The sequence below is a fragment of the Phalacrocorax carbo genome, chromosome 10 (genome assembly GCF_963921805.1).
Source record: "Phalacrocorax carbo chromosome 10, bPhaCar2.1, whole genome shotgun sequence".
NCBI lineage: Eukaryota > Metazoa > Chordata > Aves > Suliformes > Phalacrocoracidae > Phalacrocorax > Phalacrocorax carbo.
The window spans coordinates 16,651,158-16,673,175 of record NC_087522.1 but is presented as its reverse complement, the minus strand read 5'-3'; the positions used below and the strand labels follow the sequence as shown (position 1 = coordinate 16,673,175).

General features: G+C 49.4%; 1 protein-coding gene across 3 annotated transcripts in view; it reads left to right on the top strand.

The window, feature by feature from the left end:
* Positions 1-2,363: 2,363 nt before the first annotated feature.
* RHBDF1 (rhomboid 5 homolog 1) overlaps positions 2,364-22,018 on the top strand; it is a 38,985-nt gene continuing 19,330 nt past the window's right edge. The window contains exons 1-3 of one of the 3 annotated variants that reach the window (XM_064461996.1): positions 3,092-3,174; positions 12,511-12,617; positions 19,730-19,871. In XM_064461996.1, the coding sequence (XP_064318066.1) occupies positions 19,752-19,871 (120 nt within the window). In that variant the 5' untranslated portion in view covers positions 3,092-3,174; positions 12,511-12,617; positions 19,730-19,751. Of the gene's footprint in view, positions 2,480-2,843; positions 3,175-12,510; positions 12,618-19,729; positions 19,872-22,018 lie in introns of those variants that run through there. The other 2 variants (XM_064461997.1, XM_064461995.1) reach the window with 2 other exon arrangements.

Here is a 22,018-nt window from a genome sequence, read left to right as displayed (position 1 = left end):
GGGGAATCCCCATCCTCTCGCTCCTGGCAGTTCCCTCTCTGGCTCCTGGCCATGCCACCTGCATTTGAAACTCCATGGTACTTCACTTGGGTTTCTGTGCTATTAATCTTCCCCAGAAGAAATGCCAGGCCTTTCTGGACCTCTTCCCTGTTTGCTAGGACAGCTGCCAGGACTGCACTGCTGCTTCATGTCAGCACAGGATGCACAGCAAAGCCTGTGTAATTTCCAGAAGGCAAGGGGAGCTCTGCCTTCCCTGCAAAGGCTGCAATATGATGCTCTCTGCTGTGCTTGCGGGATACTGGGATGCTTTCTTGGCCTAAACCCTGAACAAAGCAAGTCAAGATCAAATCATCTGTCTACATAACTGGCGATCCAGATAAAAATAGGCACCTGTGCTCCTGGTGTATCCCAGCTGTCCTCACATAACTGTTAGGCAATGCACGCAGGCTGTAAGAAGGTAAGGGAAATGGGAAAAGGAGCACTGCACAGCTCCCCAGTGCCACATGTCCAGCGGTGGCCATAAGCGCATGCCAACACCACCATTTGCCTACTTGGATGTATAACCAATATAGAGTGCAGCCTGATTTCATACCTGATGACACAGGATCAGTGCTCCAAAGAGCACTGCATACAAATGTGCAGGCAGGAGGGAGTACTGTGGAGTGCTGAGGAAGACGAGGTATTGACAAACATGTGAAGTACCCACAGGCTGTTCTGCATCACTCCTGACCAGTGCAGACCCTCCATTGCCTGGCTGTAAGCGGGCAGGCATGTAGCTTGCCTGGCTTTGAAAGAACAGTTTAAGCAGGCTGCGTCCGTAAAAGTTCTGAACTTCGCATGCTGATGGATATCTATTTCACTGGGTCTTAACCATGTCTTGTGGCAAGATCACAGTTTCTCATGGGTTTCAAGCAGAAGGGAGGAAATTCCAGTTTCCAGCAGAGAAGAATGAAGTAAGTTAATATAATCACATGTTCACGTTAAACATAACAAGCACCAGAAGAGAGCTGTCCTTCAGCTGGTCCTCAGAGGCCATGTTTCAAAGGAAAGTATTCCCTTGCAGGAGTACTCCTGCAGCATTCATGAGGGAGAAAACAAACAAGGCTGTCAGGCCTTGTTTGGGATGACCTGCCCAGGACCAGGGCTGGTGGGTGATATTTGACTCTACTTCCCCCTCTCACAGCCTACAGATGTCCCCTCAATGCCAAACTGCTGCTGTGCACCAGCTTGTGTTCAAGAGAGCAACAGTCAGAAGCTCACCTTAAGTCACCCTGTCTTATGTATTTTAGGCTGATGGGACTCAGTGCACTGAAGGAGAAACACCCTGGGTGGTGATGGGAGCAAGGAGAGAGTATTCTTGACCAAGAGAATAGACTTTATCTGACTAAGTGCAGATGCCTGCAGTTGTGTAAAAAAAATCCCACCCCACAGGCCTGGAGGGTCTGGGCAGGGAAGTGCTGGGGGAATGAGCTTATGGGACAGGGTTAGCAGTGCTGTCTGCAAGAGTGTTATACAGGAGTGAGAAAGCATGTTTCAGTGAAAGAGCTTTGTTTTTCTTGCAAAATGCACATACTGCTGGCAAGAGGCTAAGAAAAAGCAGGGGTGGGTCAGAGGCTCACTTCAGCTCCAGAGTGTTCCTCCTGGGAGATGCCGAAGGGCCTGCAAGTTCATCTCTGCTCTCTTACGTTACTGGACACTTCTTTTCCTTGTTCATGTGGTAGAAACATCTGAAAATAATTTGGGCCTGTTAAGCTTCACAGACATTTGCGGCCGGTCAGGGTTCTGTGTGCAATTTGGTCTCCACCTCAGCCAGGACTAGCTGAGCTAATGAGGCGCAGTGTAGATAGCTGGGCTCTCTGGGGGCTGCCTTCGAAGTGTGACTGCGTGGGCACGCACAGGGGTGGGTGCGGTACCGATGAGCTCGCCCTTTGCAGGGAGCACCGGCCCCCATGACAGTGGCTCTCCCGTGCAGGTCAGCAGGCAAGATGCCGTAAGATGGCAAGGAATACATGTCTCCCCAGTTATTACTAATATAAAAAGCATCTGCAGCTGTGGGTTGGGGACCCAGTGAAGAGGGATGTGCATGCTGCAGGCCTTGCTGGAGCTCTAGTAAAACTCTGCGTGAGCAACACACGTTGACCGATGCTCCAGAAAGGACGGATGGAGAAATGTTCGGCAACAATCCCAGGACAAATGCGAGGACGGCTGAGCAATCCAGGCGGGAGGATGCCATCCAGAAGGGGGGAAATGTTTAAACTGAGAAGAAACAGCTTAGGGAAAGGATGATACACTAACCACATGGCTGGAGGAGGAGGTGTGAAGAACTTGATGGGAAACACAGGATTAAGCTGGTGGTGGTGGGGAATGAAGCAAGGATCAGGTAAAGGACAGTGAAACAGCAAGAAAGATCAAGATGCACTGGAGCAACCACACTCTTCTGTGCAAGGCAGTGCACGCCACCTCTGCAAGAGACCCGCAGGTGAGGGCTTCCCATGGGTGGCAACAGGGCCCGGGAAGGCCCGGCAGCTCGGCCATGCTCTCCACTCCACTGAGCGCCTGCCAGCTGTGCCGAGTGACTCGCGGTCCCGGGGCTCCCCCGACGGCGGTCACCCCGGCTCCCCCCGGGCATAGCTGCCGCCAGAGCCGGGCGCTCCGGGGGCAGAAGAGCTTCCAGCCAGCGGTGGGAGCATCCCGGGTGGGGCTAACGGGACCTGGAGTTAAACCGGTGTCACCGCAGCTCGGCTGGGAGTCGGCGGCTGCTTGCCTGAAGGGCTCTGCCCACCCCCGAGGCGGACCCCAAAACCACGCCGGGGAGGCGGGGGTTTCAGGCCGGGGCCGCGCTGCGGGGGCCGCGGGCGGGCCGGTGGCTTCCGCCCGGCGCGGCGCATTCCTACACCGTGAGTCAGGGCGGCGGGATGCCTCGTCCCGCGGCCCCGGGCGCTGGCAGCAGCAGCTCCCCGGCGGGATTCACGCCGCCGAACCCCGCTGGGTTCCCGTCTCCCATTTGCATGCCGCGGCTGTGAATGGCGTGCCCGGCCGGCCGGCCCCTGGCACGGGGGTGGAGTCTCCGCGCCCTACGCGGGCCGAGCTCGGCGGCGCCGGTCCCTTAAACCGCACTGGGGGGTGGCCCCGACCCGAGCGGCTGTTCGCCGCGTCGCTTCACCCGCCTTCACGGTGAGTGCGGACCGCGACGGGGCGGGGGGGGGGAGCGGGGAGAGGAGGAGGACGGGGAGGGGGGGGGGATGCCCCGGGGTACGGCGCGCACGTGAGTTGCGGGCTCCGTCCCGTCCCGCGGCCCGGCCGCCTCAGCCGCGGCTCGGCAGCCCCCTGCTGGCGGCCCGACCGTGAGGGGCAGTTCCGATGGCCGCCGAGGGCCGTTCCCTGCCCGGCTGAGGCGGCGCGGCCGGGCAGGGAACGGCCCTCGGCAATCAGCGGAGCAAGGTCGGCGCCCCTGCGGTGACGGCCGCGGAGCCGGAGGCAGGTGCCGGGCCCGACCCCAGTCAGCAGGGAGAAGCCCTCTGAAAATGGCCCCTCACCAGGCACCTTCCCCCGCCCCGTGCAGCGCGGGGGGCTCAGGTGGGTGCCCGGGCCCTGCCGGTGACAGGCAGAAAGTAGCAGCGTTGGACCTGTGCGATCTCGCCTCCCTAGAGAGCCGGGGTCTGGCTCCTCCGCGGCTCTTCGGGTGTCGGGAGCATGGTGACCCTGGTGCTTTTGGCCGTAGGTGAAGGTGTGCGTTCGTGCCTCGTTTCAGCTGATCCAAGTCCGCGCTGGAGCTGGGTGTGGAGGGGCCCTTCATCGCTTGCCACGCGTTCCCACCCACCCCTGCTCTGATGCTGGCAACGGTGTTTTGGCAGCCACCTAGTGAACTGATCCAGTGGAAAACATATCGCTTTTTACGTGTGAAAGTTGTTTTTCCTCTGGATCGAGTTCCTGAGGTCTTTATCACACTGTGTGCTGCTGTCACAAAGTGGGGGATCACAGCAGCCCAAGGCGAGCCTGGGTAAAGCTTTTGCAGGATTGCACCCCCAGCCCTGAGTCCTTTCAGGCTCCTCAGAGAGCAACCTGTTCTTTCCCCCATTTGTAGCGCGCACACAGACTTAACTAGCCCTCCTGTGCCAAGGTGCCCCTTGTGCATATTTTGAGTTGTCCTTTTCTCTCATGTAACTCAGGAGAGGGGAGCAGCAGCATAAATGAGTCTTGTCCAGTGCTGGAGCATTGCTTGTGCATGTCATCTTGGCTGCTGATTCTCTTGCAGGTTGGCTTTGTATCGGGTGCACAGTGTTGGTCAGGGATGTCTCCAGGCCGGGTCTTGGAGTGAGCAGGAAGTTGTTTCCTTTCTTCCTGTTTTTGTCCCTGTGGCTGCTAATTTCCTCTGGGAAGAAAGCTGTGCATTCTGCAGTGAAGGAAAAAATAGTCACACGTAACGAGAAGGAACAAAACAGCAAAGCTGAAGGCACTTCTGAAAGAAGCATGGGATGAGGAAGGAGCACAGGGTGTTAACAGCAGTACTGCTGATACAGCATCAAAGACAAGTAGCTGCCCTTGTGCTGTGAACAAAGGGTAAAAAGTGCCCGCTTTGACAAGCTGGGAAGCAGACCCTTGGAAGGAGAACTGGATCTCCACTCCAGTGTGTGGATATATGTTGCTCTCCAGACCTATCTCAGCGGTGCAGGGTTTGCAAGAGGAGGTGGCAACTCTTGTTGGATTGGTTGGTATAGTTGGAAGAAACAGATGGATTTTCAAATACTTCCTTCAAGTTTTGATTGTTAAAAGGACTTTAAGAAAGGCCTTGTATGCCTGAAAGCTTGTCTTTTTTTTTTTTAACCCTTCTGTTGCTCTAATAACAGCTATCATCCCTCCTTCCTGCTGTGTCCCTCTTGTGTCCTTAGATCCTCATGGCTACTTCTGGGCAGCCAGTCTCCACTGTCTGTCTGTGGACTGGTAGAGAGCCCGTGCCCTTCCTGAGTTGGGACCCTGCCAGCTTCCCAAGAGGTGCTGTGGATTTGGAACAGGGGAACAAGCTTCGTTATGGTCTCTGCGCTCATCAGTCCTGAGCCCCCCTGGAAGGCAGTGGCTGTCACGTGTGGTCCTGTGTCAGTGGTGTGCCTGCTCCTGTGCATTCCCATGAAAGGAGGTTAATGCTGTGCTGCATAGAAGCAACTCCCACAAGACTAGTTCTGCTCTGGGACTTCCCATGACAGGCTTTTTTTTTTTTTTTTAAGCAATACACTTGCAAGAGATCTGCCTCCAAACTGGCTTTTCAGGTTCTGGGGAAAGCCACGGGCTGGCCCTGGTCGCTGGAATGCCTTGCTCTGTGCTGGGTAGTCTTCAGCCAGGGTGACGAGCTTTGGATGCCGAGAGTGCTGCTTGCCTGCAGAGCAGAGCAGGCACCTCTTCTCAGCAAGCTTGCGGCTCAGTGTTGAGAGTGCGTGGCCCTGACATGTCGCCTCAGTCAGGAGTTACGTCCCTTGGAACGCCTTGTTACTGGACTTGGCAGATGGCTCGTTTCACTTCCGTGGCGGGGACTGCAACGAGGCTGCAGCCGAGCGAGGTCACGAGGCAGGAATAGGAATTCCTTTTGGGGTCATCAGTCCTGTTCCTCTGGAATCCAGCCCCGGAGAGTAGCCAGCAAGTCCCAGCACATTCCCCTGAAGGAGGCAGGGTTTTCTGAGTGTGGCATGATAGGACAGTTTATTCTGGGCATGGAGCCCACATGCTCAGATATAATTAGTAAAGATTTGATTCCATTCAGTGTGTTGGATCTCTCTGCAGTGCAAACACAGCCTGGTTAGTGCTGAAGGCCTGAGATGGGCAGCATGACCAGGAGTCCTGGGTTGTTTTCCTCTTCCATTCAGTGCATCCAGCAAAAAGGTTGGCAGAGCACCCCATGTGCTGCTGGGGATGCTGCCTGCTGAGTGGGACTTGCTGTGAGCTGAAGGTCCTGATGTTTCTCTGTCTGTATCTCTAGAGCTTTTAGTCAGCAGAACAGTATTTGATAAGATTCTTCCCTTGTGGTTGCTGCCTTTCTTCTTTATTTAATCTCTGGAGGCTTTGGCATGCCGTGGAGACATGCACCCTTCTCGGAGGTTCTAGCATTAATTGTGACCCAGCATGACACTTCTATTAATTGCTGTTCCTGCAGCCACCTGCCTGTTGCTGGTATATGACCCATATCAGTAGAAATACTTAAAACTTAAGTAAACCTCCTGGGTTTGCTTAATGGGAAGGAACAGGGTTCCTTCCTTCACATTTTCCCTGAGCTTAGACATGGTTTAGTTTCCTTTCTTTTCAGCTGAAGAGGTGCTGGGTCCCAAGTCTAACTTTATCTAGTTGGAACAAAACAAACAAGAAATGTGCAGATCTGGCACAGTTACTGTAAGGTTGCCCCCCTGCTGCTGGTTACCAACCTGCTGTAGTTTTAAGTAACTTGTACGTGTTGTCTGCCTGCTCAGAGCTGTGTTGCAATCTCTCTGCTGAGAGTGTGACAGTGTCTCAACTTGCGCTGTGGGAGCTGCAACCTGAATTTAGTGGGACTCTTGTCTGGGTCATGGCAGGAATGACCGAGTGCTGCTGGAAAGTAGAGTGAAGGTGGGGTCTTTCCTACTCAGGGGAGAAGCCCTCGTGCCCAGGGTCATGCAGGTAGTTGTCTCCCCATTGACGGGGTTTTTTAGTTTTGTGGTTTGTTGGTTTGGCAGGTTTTTTATTGTCTTTTTGTTTGTTTATTTTTTGCCTTATTCAGAACTAGCAGACAAACCAGTTGAACTGAATGGACATCAGGACCTGTTGCCTACTCTGTTAGTGTCCAGTGACTCCTCTGACGTCAGCACCCACCAGCAAGTAACAGAAGACTGTTGAGGAAGGGACAATCCCAGCCCTGCAGCAATTAGTGCCAAGAGATTAGGGAGGCAACAGGCCAGATTCAACCCTGAAAGGAAATGAATCTACTAGACAGTATTTCCCATGGTCATGCTAGCAGCTGTATTTCTGTGTCCTTGAAGGACGACAAAGCGATCGGGTGTGTGGTGTGTGCTCTTGCCACCCAGGCTTGCTTGCATGGAGTTGTAAAGACCCTCACTCCAGCACAGCGCAGGGAGGGCAAGGCTTGCCTGCCAACCTTTCTGTTTTCTCAGGCAGGCTTGACTATGCCATTGGGAAGGTCTAGGGGCAGCCCTGAGAGCGTGAGGTTACAGCACAGGGAGTGGTGGAAATTGTGTCTGCACTGAAGTTGCCTTCTGTTGTGTCCTTGGCAGTTGAACTTCAGGGGTTTCTGACTTCTTGCTCCTTTTTTTTTTGGTCCTGCTCATTTAGCTGCAGTCCAGGACTGGTTGAAGCCCACTTAAGATCACATCTCTCATACTTGTTTCGGTCCATGCTGCTGTAGGAATGAGGAAGTGGTTTTTTTAAATGCGTGTTGGGATGATACCACAACGAACAAATTAGTAGCTGAGTTTTTGAACAAATCATCCAAACTATGGTCAAATCCTTTTGAATAACAAACAGTGGCTGATTGCTACTTAGTGAAGGCAGAGGGGTTATTCTTCATGTTAACCTTAACTGTTAGATCTCCTAAAGCTATAGAGAGCAAGTTTCTTTGATTGCGTTCTCTGTTTGCTGCAGAGACAGCAAATGTCAGATTGATATAAGGCTTGTTCTTGCTGAAATTTCTTTTGGGCGCACTCTTCAACTATGTAGATACACCATTTGTTTCAAATATAATTAAAGCTACTTTTTGCGTACTATAGAAATGTTAGAACTATTGTGATACAGACCCGAGCAACGGCTATGTTCTCAAATTCTGGGGCCTTTAGCAACAAACAAACCTTGCCTTAGTAATCAGAGCATCTCTAAAACACAGTGATTATTAAAGGAAATGTTATTTCTTCTGGGTGAACTAAAAAGTATCATTGCAAAATACTTCCCTGGCACAGTACAGCCTTCCCAGGGGGAGAAGAGATATCAAAGACATGCCTGCTCTTGCCTTTTCTGGAAAGCCTACCTTTGCCGCCTCCTCCCCTTCCTGCTTCCACTTTGCTGAGAGACAGCCCCTTGCTCTGCTGGTCAGCGGCAATCCCTGCTTTGAAGGATTTTTTTTTAAAAAGGAACAATCCATATGAGGTCATCCTGGAGCGGTGCAGGATGCTGCTTTTACTGTTTTACAGGTCTGGCACTTACATGGCTTTGACTCAGTGAAAGTTATAACAGCTTGAATGTTAAAATCTTGAGGGCCTAGACGGCTGGGTTGATGAATACAGCTTCCATATTTCAGGAGTTATTGCGCTGTGGCAATCAGCACATGGGGGGTATGTTTTTCTGTCACTTGAATTCGAAGCCCCGTGCTTTAAAATGAACTGTAGAAGACAGCAGGCTGTCAGTAGTTTTGCCAAAAAGTGTGAGCGTATCTTCCTTTTCCCTGACTGCTTTGGGACTGTCATTTCAGGGAGAACAGTGAGAGACAATGTGCCATTCACTCAGAGTATGGTTCACTTAGATTTTTAAATTTCTTTGCTAAGACAAAATTAGAATTATGATTATTTGCATTATAAATGAGTTGGTGCATTGGGCACACATGAATGTACACGTGCGTACACACACCTGCAGAGCAAGACAAGCTCTTCCTGCACTGCTTTCTAATTAGACAAAGTAGGAGATGGTGTGTGGCTGGCTGTCGAGCACTCGGAAGAGTAGAAATTAGAGCATCAGAGTGGCAGGCTAGCTATCCTGTGTCCCTGGCTAAATCAGCTCTCAGGAAGAGCAGCTCTGGCCAAACTGGCCCTGCTCTGAGTCCTTGGCTGTGTAATTGTTCTTTTGAAGGATCTCCATTGGGCCTTCTTGCTGTGGCCACTGCTTGTAGGTGCTGGCTTGCTCTCTCACTTGTTTCCAGGTGAACGGAACTATGGTTGTGTTGAAGAAAGCAAGTGTGTCATGATAAGTGAGGATGCTCTGAATTTCAAAGGAACGTGCAAAGAAAGCTGACCTGAATGGCTTGGATGCTGCAGCTTCCATCCTTCCTGAACATAAAGTCTGTCTTCTGGTGGCTCCAGTGTTTGCTATTGTTATTTCCTCTAAGATTTTTTTTAGACTGCTATTCAGTGTGGTTTTGTGTAACTTTCCATAGGAAATGTTGTCATTTGTGGCAGTTTTGATCTCATTTGCCAGTGAGGCATTTTTATTTAGCACAACAAACAGTGATTCTTAGCTGCTTTTAGTACTGAGAGTCTTTGCCGTAGAGGTTGGGTAGCTTTTGGTCTAATGTAATTTTTGGTTTGGGGTATTGTAATCTTTCTGGGTGATCTTGCTAGTTTTGGCAGTTGCTTTTCCATCAATTGTTTATTGATGTCTTATTTTCTAAATGAACAATGTTGTAATCACTAAGACAAGAAAATTGGTTTTGAGGTGGGTGCACAGGCAGCAGCTATTCCAAAAGCAACCAGAGCCAGTGTTTACTGCTGTCTTGAGACTCATACCAGTGCTGTGTTCCTGGCTTTCCTTGTGTCTTGAACCCTTATGGTACTTGTGATGAATATGAGAGCTGGTAGAAAAAACTTACAAATGCAGAATTTCAATGAAAAATGATACCTTTGTTAAAACACAGGGGTAGGATTTTGTTGGTTTTGTCTTTTGTTTTCTAATGTAGGGCCATGGCTGTGCTGACAGAAGCATTTTTGTGAATCTTACCTTGCTGTATAATTGAGGCAATGACTGTGTCCATGCTATTTGTGGATCAGCCAGTACTTTACAGTGCATCTGTTTTACTAGTAATGAGAATAAATCCAGAATAGTGTCTTCTGGGGCCCCAGTGAATTGTCGCAATGAGTTCAATGTGTACTAAAATAGTTTCTCTGATCACTCTTTCCTGCTTCTTTGTTAAAGGGGAGCTCTAGTGATGCTGAAGAATGTGTAGGCCCAGGCAGCGTCCTGAGACAACTGTGCTTTGAGGCTGCTGGGAACCCCAGAGTGAAGGGCTCTGCCGGCTCAGCAGAGGCACTGCTAACCAATGGGCAGCTGTGGTTACCTTTGAAAAGGGTGCAAAGACAAGGCTTGCATGGATGATCCTTCCTGTGGATACACTTCTGCTGTTGGCAGTCCTTTGTTTAAATTGGAATTGTTAATATTTGAGTTGTTAATATTATACTTGTTATCCATTCTGGATATGTTCACTGTGGTACTGGACCAGGGGTATGATCCTGGCTTCCTGTGTAGGCATGCTAAGATGCATCAGCCATCTGGTAGCTGGTGATGGATCTAGGTGGAAACCAGCTCCTTTTGAGGACTGGGCAGTGCTAACTCTACTGGCTTCCCTAAGGAATAGGAGTGCTGGTCAGTGCTGGCTTCTTGGCCCCTGTGCTTGATGTACTGTAGCATGAGCTGTTAGCAGTGTCGTCATCAGTCCATGCCCAGGTGTAGCTGATAAGTGGTGTGCTGTAACCAGAATATTAGGCTGTGGCTGCTGGAAATATGGCTGTTGCATGTGGTGGCAGGCCCGTGTTCTCTGTGCAAAACTGCAGGGTGTCTTCATGGAGAAATGCAGAGTGAAGACACCAAAGTACTCCAGAAGGTTTTCTACTGCTCCCCCTCTTTGTTGGCTATGTTTTATGCTCAGACTGTTCCCATTGCCAGTATCTAGGTAGGTTTTAGATGGCTGTGTATCGGGTTTACTGTAGAACGTGGAGTTGGATGCCAGTTGCTCATTGCCTGGGCCCTGCGTGGGCTTGGGCGCAGGCATGCTGGCTACTACTGTGAACCTGCTTCTGTCACCTGTGTCACACGTGCCTGGGAGGTGGGAAAGGCAGCCCCTCTGCCCAGTCTGCGGTCCTCGGCTCTCTTCCACCTAGCTGCTTTGTGGGTGCCACAGGCCATTGGTAAGCAGGGGAATCTCATCCCTTGGGAACCCTTCTATGAAAGCTGCCCATGTGTGAGGCTTGGCCATCAGCTCTAGAGAAATCTGTGGGTGGCTTGGATGTTTTCCGATGTAATGACCCCACCAAAAATTCACTCTGCCTCTGGTGATATAGTAGTCTCTTATTCCTGCTGCATTCAATGCCTGTACTGCGGGCACTTTTCAGAAGATTATTTCAGCCTCAGGAGTTGCTGAACCCACCACGTCCCTTGTGATAATTTTTAGCTTCCCACAGTGCTACAAGTGTGAGGTTTTGGCTATGTTCTCACTATCACTTTAAACTGTGCTGCCTTGAGAAGCAGTCCGGTCATCTGGTTCCAGCTGCTCTTTTTGTTCCTTCTTCTTCCCTTTTCCTTCTGCTGGCAGAAGTGTTCGTAGAGCCATGTGGTGGCTTGGATCAGGGAAGGAGCTAGGGCTGGAACAAAACATTTTCTTTGCTGAGCTAGTGTGGTTCCGTTCCCAGTGTGGATCACCCAGCAGCTGTGGGGATGCTCGTGCTAGCAGGAAGAAGGGGGCAACACAGAAGGTTGGGGGAACTGCTTCTTCTTTTGGGGCTTGCATCTCTTTCAAGTGGCCGCGACACCTTTATAGCTTGAAGTTTGAGTGTTGGCTTCTGTGTTCTTGTTACTGTTATGCCCTTCATCTGCCACAGCAAAAGGACCCTGAAGATCAGAGCCTGTTGCCTGTGTCAGTGTTTGCAGGTTGCAGTTGGGGGTCATCTTTTAACCTGTGTTTGGAGAAGTTCAGCTACAGATCTGGGGACTAACAGGATTCGCAAGAGTTTTTTTGAACTCCCTGTTTTTCCTCTCTCTTCTGCATGAGGGAGGGTACCAGACCTAGATACCCTTCAGGGCCCATGTGAAGCTGCTTTGAAAGCTTTTAATGTTGGCATTCCAGTAGGAGCTCATTTATGCTTGAGTTCTGTCATGACCCACATGTTTTTCTGAAAATCAAGAAAATCAGTTGCTCAAAGGGACATCAGATCTGCTTTCCTGATCATGGGATCGGGTCACATATATTCAGACTTAACTGGCAGATGTTTTAATTACCTATATTTAAAACCCTCTGGCTCTCTATATAGCTGAGTATTCTTCAAATTCAGTGGGTCCCAGCTGAAGCTTTGCACTCTTGGTGTGCCTCTTGCATACCAATATAATTCTACAAGGCTTTGCATGAAATCCAAATTCTTGGGTATTTTCTAATGTAACTTCCCATTTCCTGTCTAGGGGTCTGCCTGGCCTCTTCCAAGCCAGGAAGTTTCCACTGGTACTTCTCAGCTAATTAAGTGGTTCATGGTGGGATCCCTCAGCACTGCCTTGGTTGCTTGGGTAGCTGCAGAAGTTAAAGACCTTCCCCATAGCATTCACCCCACCTTGGTGGGTTCCTGCTGGCGCAGCTCACCGAATCACAGAATGGTAGGGGTTGGAAGGGACCTCTGGAGATCATCTTGTCCAACCCCCATGTTTGAGCAGGTACACCTAGAGTGGGGAGCACAGAACCGCATCCAGGTGGGTTTTGAATGTCTTCAGGGAAGGAGACTCCACAACCTCTCTGGGCAGCCTGTTCCACTGCTCTGTCACCCTCACAGTAAAGAAGTTATTCCTCATTTTTAGGTGGACCTTCCTCTGTTCCAACCGGTGCCTATTGCCCCTTATCTGTCATTGGGCACCACTGAAAAGAGTCTAGTCCCATCATCCTGACACCTACCCTTCAGATATTTGTAAGTATTGATAAGATCCCCCCTCAGTCTTCTCTTCTCCAGGCTGAACAAACCCATAGCTTTTACCCTTTCCTCATAAGAGAGATGCTCCAGTCCCCCAGACTTGCATGCTGCTTTTGTGTGATCTACTTGCACGCTGGTTTTGTGGCCACCCGCTCAAGCATGTAGCTCCTGTTCTAGCTCTTTCTAGAGCACTGGTTGAAAAGAAGATTCTCGGGAGGAAGATTGTGTGGCTTTTAATTCACTCTCTACAAGGCGAAGGCTTCTGTCCCATCAGAGCTCATGCAAAGGCTTTCACTACCCGAGATCCATTTCTTCCATGTTCTACTTGGATACAAAGTTTAAAAGACAGTTTGGGTAGGGACAGGACTTTCCAATGCAGGAAAGCTGTCTTTCAATAAGACGCTGGCTATTCCCCAGTCTTCCTGTCTGGTCCCTCTCCAGAGGAGAGTCCAGGGGCTCAGTGTGCTGCATGCCTGTTGGCAGGGGGCAAATGCAGTTCCCCAGGTGCTGATCTGCTAGGCTGGGGATGGAGGAGTGCTGTTTCACATGGGCAAGGGACAAAGGCTTGGGCTGTAGTTTGATGTTTCAGCTAAGCTGCTATCATGCTGAGCTATCACTGAATAAGCTGGTCCTACTCTTCCTTTCTCAGGTTGCACAGAGCCTATCTGAAATTGTCTGAGCCTCTTCAGGATGGATGCCAGATCAACAGGAAATAATTTACTAGGGTTAGTTTTGTGCTGCTAAAACACCTTGAAGTGGCTCACTGGAGTAAGGCAAGACTGCTCTTTGGGCAGCAACTAGCTGACAGATTGGTTTGCTTCCAAGTGGAAGGCAGGACCTTGGGGAATTGTTGCCTGTGTGATTGGTGCAGGCTGGTGTAGGCAACTTCAGTCTCTACCAGCACTCAAGCAGAGTTTGCGCATGGAAGGGGGCAGTGAGAGGGCAGTGGGCAGTGTGTGGGAATGGTGGTCCTGCCAGCTCCCTGCTATGCAGGGCTAAAAGGGCAGTGTGTCTGCCAGACTTGTGCTAAGAGGTGCCTGGATTGCTCAGACCCCAGCTTTTGCTTGGTAGCCTATGGGTCTGCAAACCCTTACGGTGTCTCCTCCGAGCTCGGCAGCAAGGGTCAGGAAAGCAGGAGAGAGCCCTGCACAGCGCTGCTGCCAGGGCAGTGCTGATGGCCGTGTTTAATTTCTGAGGTAGTTTCTTAGGGTTGGTCATGGTGGTGGTCTCAGCCAAAGCCTGGGTGTTGCTGTGCCCTCAACAGCTTTCCTTAAGAGTGCAGGGTCACAGGCCTGTTCCACCTTCTCCCGTCTCTGCCTGCCCTCAGTCCTTCCATCTGGCTTGTTTTAAAGGTCTGGCTCACATCTGGTATTTGAGATATTATTTGTAACTTATTGGGTCTGATCCATGCTAGATGGTTTTATTGGCAGCCATGAGACTGAAACCCCACTGCTCCTCTTCTCCTTGGACTTCCTGCCTTTTCCTTGCAGTGCCAGCAGAAATCCTCCTGGAGAGAGAGGCACAGCCAGCAGCCCACTGTCTCCCCTGGCTTGGTCTGTCTGGAGAACACATTTAGAATCCTGGTTTCTTTGCTGTCTCACCACCTGGATGGCTGCTGGTGTACCTCAACCAGAATAGCTGCATGGGCAGACTGCTTCAGGTACATGGGACTCGCCTGGGACTCTGCATAGCAGCAACGGCAAATACAGCTGTTGCAGTGATGGGTGTTTGAAAAATGGAGGAAAACAGCTGGAGGCTGACCATGGGATGTGGTGATTGGATTGCAGTGGAATAGCCCCGGTATCTGTTACCTCCTGGGGGTGTCTGTAAGAGCATGCACATGCTGTGCTGGAGAGGAGCAGTGTTGTTGGAAAAAGCAGATGATGTGTGTTTGTGTGGTAGGGTTGAATGAAGTTGTTTGTTTGGTTTGGTTTTTTATTTGGAATGTTTTTTTGGAAAAAACCAGCATTATTTTAAATGAATGCTGGTAAAATGGAAATTTTAGAAGAAAAAAATCAACATGGGAATAGCTTCAGTTGTCTGTTTAAATGGAAGGATGGTCTGTCTTTGAAATGACTGCAAATCTCTGAATGTGCTTGAGATGCCTGTCAGTTTTCAAAGCATGCTCAGGCTTCTGACAAGGCGTTTCCTTCTCTGTTTGGGTCGGTGGATTTCACTAAGCAGCTTTTCTTGATCATGTGCCAGCTTTGGAATTTAATGCTCTCTCCCTCTTTCTTAGCCTGACCCACAGTGCAGTGGATTTGGCTTTCTTTCTGGTACTCTGACCTTGCTTTGGCATGCAGCTTTTGAAGATGACTTTCACAGAATATCTGCAATATACAAGGTTTTTTTTGTTTGTTTCTTTTAATTGAAATGGACTTTATTAATTATTTTTGTGCTGCTACCACAGTTGTACATACAGCTGATCAGTTAGAAGAAGCTAGATTTGCAAACGCGGTGTGTTCAGCCTGTTTGCTGGGGAAGAGTTTGTATTTCCAGATTCCTCAGTTTTGTGGTGCTGAGGAAATAGCTTCTGAGCTGACTGAGCAGTGCAGGTGGTGGCACCAGGACTGGGACTGTGCCAGCGCTGTGAGAAGTCCAGGCAGGTATCGGGCCATTCCACCCCTTCCCAGTCTCTTCACAGAGCCTCCTTACCCACATCTCCAATGGCTCTTCTGTGGTTTTGTTCATAGTGGAGACTTCTCTCTTGATGCTACCTGTTGGAATTGCTATCCTGGCAGTTTGCAGAAGTTGAGTTTCAAGCCACAATGACAGTTGATAAAAGCTTGAAAGGATGAACATTTCCACCTACCCAGGATGAAGATATTTAGCTGATGTCTAGGTTGGTGGAGTATTTTATGGATTTTGGGAGGCGCTGCAGACCATAAGCATAGGTGAGAGGTCTGGAACAGCTCCTGTCCAAGGACTGAACAGCTGGATGTGGATCCTGCTGTGTTTGTGGGAAGAGAGGATAGTAGGAAGGGCATGGAAGAGATCTGTAGAGTCAGGAATGGCATGGAGAAAGAGAGGACAGGGTAAAGCTGTTCACTCACCTAGCCCAAGAACTGTGGGACATCAACTGAACACAAGAAATAGCAGGTTTAGAGACAAACTGAAGAAGATGGCCTGTCGCACAGCATGTGTTTCAGCTGTGGAGCTCTTTGTCACTTGCAGTTATGAATACTAAACATTTGCTTGGGTTAAAAAATGAGTCGAATAAATTCTGTATCCATCTCTGTTCCCATCCAATGATTTTTCTTCCAGAACCATTAAATGCAAAGCCATCTCTGGCCCAAGAAGCCTCAGAGTTATTCATAGCACATGCCATCACTCTGTCCCAGAAGATATGACTGTCGAGTGATCCTGTGCTCTGTACCCGTTGCCAGCCATCCTCTGTTGGAAGTGAGATACTGGCTTTAGATGGGCATTTGGCCCAACCCTGCATGGCTGTGCTGTGTATGTTCCTGTCCTGCTGCTGCCAGTGACCACTTAAAAACACTTGTTAGGACAGTACTGAGACATTGGGACTGAGGATGTGGGACCATTCAAATGAAATATGTGTCAGTGCAGTCAACTTTGAAGCAAAGCCCATTGGCCTGATCAAATACATGGACACTGTATCCTGAAACACTAGCCCTTAAAAATAATCAAGGGGTTAGTGTGAAACTCAGCATGTGCTTTTAGTGCAGCGCTGAGACAGGAAGTAGTGACTGCAGCACTTTGAGGACTTGGTGTGATAAGGGATGTTACCTGCCTTGCAAAGACTAGGTTCAACCATCCAGCTGTGTATCTATGTACACAGCTGTGTATCTATGTACACAGCTATACACCTGTGTACAGCCAGTCTCTACGTCTGTGTATACAGCTGGATCCACATTCAGTCTCACTGTTAACCTCCTGGAGACATGCCTCTTCTGTCGATAGCCCAGTCTCCTTTGTGCCCTGGGTCAGAGGGAGTTGGCTTACCTGTGCTGTGGCTGTGTATTCATGGTGAGCAGAGGATCAGGCCCTGCTAGGGCAAGTGCTGCAGGTTTCATCTTCTGTGTTTGTAAGGTTTATTCTTGGCCACTCCAAATGCACACATGTAGTTGGGAATGCTGAACAGCTCTGCCTTCACTGCACTCTTTTATTGGGAAATTAACATCTTGGTAAGTAAAAAAAAGGTCAAACTGGTAGAATAATTTGCTCCTGAGTTAAGTACTCTGTTTGCAGTCACACTTGAAACTCACCTGGTTTTTAAATGCTGAGTGCACTTACACAATTATTATACATGTGTTTTGATATTTTGCTATTTAACAAACTCTTTAACTGCTGATGTTGGGAGAAAGCTACGTGAATTTCATCTTGAGATCTTCTTGCCTAAAGTACAAGGTTGAGTCGAGGATAACCATAAAGCCACGGGCTTGCCCCATGTGTGCGTATGCTCTGTCCTCTTTGCATGTGGCATGTGTGCACACTGCTGGAGATACCCGTGCACTAGGCTGCATGGGTCGCAATTAAGCCAGTGTGATGGGTACGTGGACATCCCTATCTGTGGCGATTTAGGAAGGGGGACTGAAAACAGATTTCATTGGAAAATCTTTCACAGAGTGCAGCATTGTTGCGGCACCTTTTGGGCAATCGAGGAGTGATTCATTCTCTGCCTTCCTGGCTTGGCCTTGCTGTTTGATTAAGCTGCCAATTTTACACGTTTGTATGCTCTACACCCAAAGCACCTGCTCACAAAGGGAGTTCTGTAGGTGGACAGGAAGGAAGTTGAGTGAGGTCTGCTCCTTAAAGAGATGCTGGGAAAAGAAGAGTTGCTAGTACAGAGGCTCTGAATTAGCCCTGAAGGCACACAAAGTTGTGTCATGAGGGGTATGTGTGAAATAGGTTGTGTTTGGTCGTGCTAGCGTGGTGGCTCTGTCCCTCTTGGCTGGTCTCTGATTTGAGCATGTCAGGAAGACCCTGTGCTCATGATCCTCATGGTTAAATGCTGGACCCCATTGCATTGCGCCAAGGGAGTTTTTCAGAATTGAGAAATCTGCTTTGCTTTCTGACCTCACCATGAAGACAAATTTGCCCATTTTGTATGCAAGACTGAAAGCTGTCTCGTAGCAGGTTTACCCTTACCAAGAGCAGGCTGGAGCTCCCCTAATACTATTCTCATCTTATAGGAAGTTAAAACAGATGCATTTAGTCACCCCTGTGACTAGAGGTGGAGGGAAGAAAGAAAGGAATTGTGTCCCTGTAATGTATGGTGCTGCGTCTGTGCACACAGGACCGTGGTGCATGTACGAAGGGCATGTCTGTACAGGCTAGACCATGAATTCCCAGACTTTTGGGGGCCTGTGGTATTTGCTGAAACCCAACCTTCATCCACCTACAGCTGAGTCCTGCCTTTCTGTCGTTCTGGCTCAGCTGAACAAGGCACTCTTGGCAGCCAGCCCAGCCTGTGTGACTGAGCTAGCAGCTGGTCTTTAGCTCCTTTTAGATGAGATTCTCTTCTCCTAACCCAATCCAGATTATCCCCCACTCCCTTTTGTTGACCTATTTCCCTCCACGCTGTGTATCTTTTGCAAAGGTGAGCTTCACCGTTTGTACAGCTCCCTTTTCCAGGGCAGCTGCAGTGAGCTGTGGGAATGTGGTGAAAATACCGTGAAAGGCAGCTCTTGTTTCAGAGAACCACTGCCTAATTTAGGTTGGGAGGGACCTTTGCAGGTTGTCTGGCAAGGCAGGCTGCTCAGGGCCTTGTTTGGTTGAGTGCTGAAAGCCTCCAAGGATGGAGGACCCTCTGTCTCTGGCTCTGTCCTAGGACTTGGCTGCTCTCAAGGAAGAATCCTTGCATATTAAAGTCATTGTGCATTTAAAATAAATTGACCATGTTAACAGTGTAAGAACATTGAGTTTTAATCCAAATTGAGATATTTTCTTCTACTCCCTTTCAAATCATGGATGCCTCCTGAGTTAAGTGGATGCTTGTATCTGTCCACCATGGTGGGGGAAGAGGCTGGGACTCTGTTTTTTCAGTTGGGCTTTTTTTTTTTTTTCCCTCCCCTCCCCCCCCGTATGGGATCTGTGGCCTAGGACAACACAAGGAGGGAGCTGGGAGGGATTTGGATCTGTTATCCCATTCAGCACACATGCTTCCCACTGCTAGCTTGTGGCTGCCTGTGTGCTAGGAGAGGAAGATATATGGGCTTATGGAACACTTTAGGTTGGAAGGTACCTGTGGAAGTATCTGAGCTGATCTCCCTCCAATGAAATCTATTTTCTTAATTGTTTCTGTTAGCATGCGCAGTGAGTAGGTGCTCTGCCAGCCTGAAGAGCTGCATGGTCCCTGTGCCACTGAATGCAACCTAAACAGGAGGAGAAAGCTGTGGTATAGTAGAGTGGGCAAGGTGACAGCAAGTCACTCTGGTTACTTTGGTGTTTTGGTAACATAGCGGGTTTTATTTGAATACCATATCATTATTATTTATGTATGAAAACCACTCTTAATTCAGGATCAGTGCCAGTTCTCTAATGTTCATGCTATACTTGTATTACTCTGTGCATTATGTCGTGTTTCTAGAAAATGACTACATTTAAAAGAGATTAGAACCAGCAATGAGAAATGGCCGCTTGCTAATTGCTAAGTAGTTTGGTAGGAAAGTGTGGTGCTTGGCTTTGGGTGGGCAAGTGTGCCTGTGTGAGTCACAGGCAATTTTTAGAGGGAGGTCAGTGGCTTTTGATGCTGCAGTTACTTAGCTGGTTGGACTGGATCCAGATCTCATTAAGATTTAATTCATGACTGGTTCTTAAGGAATCTGGATCTCACAGTAGTCTCAGCAAAAATCTTAACGGGAGGTGATTCTGAAACTTTTGACTGCGGTCTCTGGCACCTGGCTCAAGGTCCTGTGGACCTTCAAAATGTGCCATGTCCTCCAAGCATCTGGTTCTGGCTGACCAGCGTGGACACAAGCTGTGATGCCTGAACCCTCATGAGGAGTTTGGGAAGTCGTCCAATGTGGGGCTTGGGTTCCATCAGTCACATCCTCGAGGAGGGCGCTTTGCTTTGCCCTGCTGGCACGTACCATGTCAGGGATGAGCCTGGCCCCCTCCTGACTGTGATTTCTCCCCTCTCCTAGGACTGAGGACAAACGTGGGACAATGTCGGAGGCGCGACACGATAGCACGAGCAGTTTACAGCGGAAGAAGCCACCATGGCTAAAACTGGACATCCCGGTGCCAGTGCCCATCTCGGTGCCAGAAGAACCCCAGCCTGTGCAGGTACAGAGGCTGGGGGCAGGAGGGAGGGTCTGCGGAGCTGTGGAGGGGGTGTGCAGAGCCCCACTGTGCTGAGAGCATGGTCTCCAGCAGTCCTGGCTGAGAGAAAGGCAGCATGTGATGGCAGGTCACAAGGCATGTGAGAAGGGGCAGAGAAGTTGAGTAAATTTATGGTCAGTAATTAACTCCCCCTTGAAGGGGATGTAGGAGGGATTAAGATGGGTTGCCAATGTGCTCAGATCAGTGGATGTGACTGTTTGGATGTGGAGATTGTGAAGAGTGTCCCGGCTGGGGGATGTGGGAGTGGGGTATTCAATCAAGCATTTAAGGGGACTGGAGGAGTGAAGGGGTCCTAGACAAACATGGGGCCCTGAAAGTGCTGGAGCTCATGCTGAAATGAGCAGGGAATGAATCTGATTTATGAATAGCCAAGGTAATGTTAGGGTTTTGTCTGTAACAGCAGAGAAAGAACCGTTACTGGCAACACAAATCTGTTACCAGCATGAGGAACATAAGAAAATCATGTGGGCTGAGAAATAAGCGATATTGAAAAGTGGTGAAGTAGAGGTGGGGTGATAGGTTAATAGGAACTGTGCAAAGTAAGTAAAACATCTGTATTTGTGCTGGGAATAGGAAAGATAACAGGAATTTCTGCTACAAGGTGGCAAAAACTCTCATGTATGGGTGAGACCTGGGTAGGATGATTACTGGCTGCTTATGTGACCTTACTGCAGGAACAGAGAGTACCTGCACCAACAGCAGAGCTGGAGGGTTCTTACTGCCCAGCTCCATGGGTGGGGTGCAGTGCCTGGGTTCATTTGCTTATGTGCAAGAACGGTTTAGCCATCAGAGAAATGGAGGGTTATACAGCCTCCCTGGAAGGGAGTTGAGGACAAGCTTGTCTTAAGAGGGATAGAAAGGAATGGCCTCTTCACCATTCCTTGATCCAGGGACTAAAATCCACTTCAGTTATGTCACAGCTGCCAGATAAATCTTGGTCCTGGTCTTCCCTTGGAAGGAAAGTGATCGGGGTTCAGTCTGCAGGGATTAGAAGTGGAATGCAGGGTTTTAACAGTGCAAGTTGAAAGCTTCCAAATCACTTATTTAAGTCTTTGATGGATATTCTTACCTGAAATCTCTAAATTCAGCCGGGCACTTCTGGAAAGACACTCTGTAGTTATGATGGAAGCTGGCGGAGGTGGTGTTCTCTGGAGGTCTAGTGTGCGCAGCACAGGCTGTCAGGATAAGAGTGCATAATGGGCTCATTTGGTTTATAACCTGGGTATCTATGCATTGTTGTCACATAAAACGTAACAAAAATGTAAGATTAGTGGAAATCATTACCTTTCTGGGCTAGAGGGACTGGAGTAGCAAGTATAGTCTTGAGGCAGAGATAGTGTCTGATCAGAGAAACAGTTGATTCAAACTTCACTTGCCAGAGGGACAGTCTGCTGAGCCTGAGCCTGCATTTTACAAATGGGAGATGGTGTCTCTGCCAAGCTGATGAAAAATTAATCCAGAGCAGCCCTGGTGAGGCAGTTGTTTGAGCTGAGAACAGTTTGGTGAGTTGTGTGTAGGTGATGTTCAGCCAAGGCATGCCCGGAGCTTTCAGACCTGAGTGTGTCCAGACAATTAGGTTATGAACAAAACTGCTGTGGCTTTCCCAGCTGGCTTAGTCTGCACCAGGCAGCAGCTACAGCACAGACCCACCCACCGCTCTTGCAGGCTTTTAATGCAGATCCAGAGTCACCTATGAAGCAAATCTCACTGTGCTTCTCTTCACCTTGTGATGTGGTCTAGAAGTGTGTGATCTGGGTTCCTTCTGCCTAGAAAAAAGCTGGGAGGATATGTTGGAGGAGCTCATTCCATCTACCAATGATATCAGCCCGTGGGCCAAGCTAGAGCTGAACTGAGATCCACTGCAACATGCAGATGCTGCCTCCTTCATGCTACCTGTTCTGTTCTGCAGAGCCATTCCTGGCTACCATGAACACAGTCCTTGTTAGCCTGATTTTGCTGCCCAATTGCATGCACCCAGCTTGTGGTCAAGGTGTTGGGTGGCTGTTGAATTGCTAATTAAATGTTTCACAACCTGACTGGCCTTGTAGAGCATCACTCTTGAGAACACTGACTCCCCTCCTGCTTTTCTT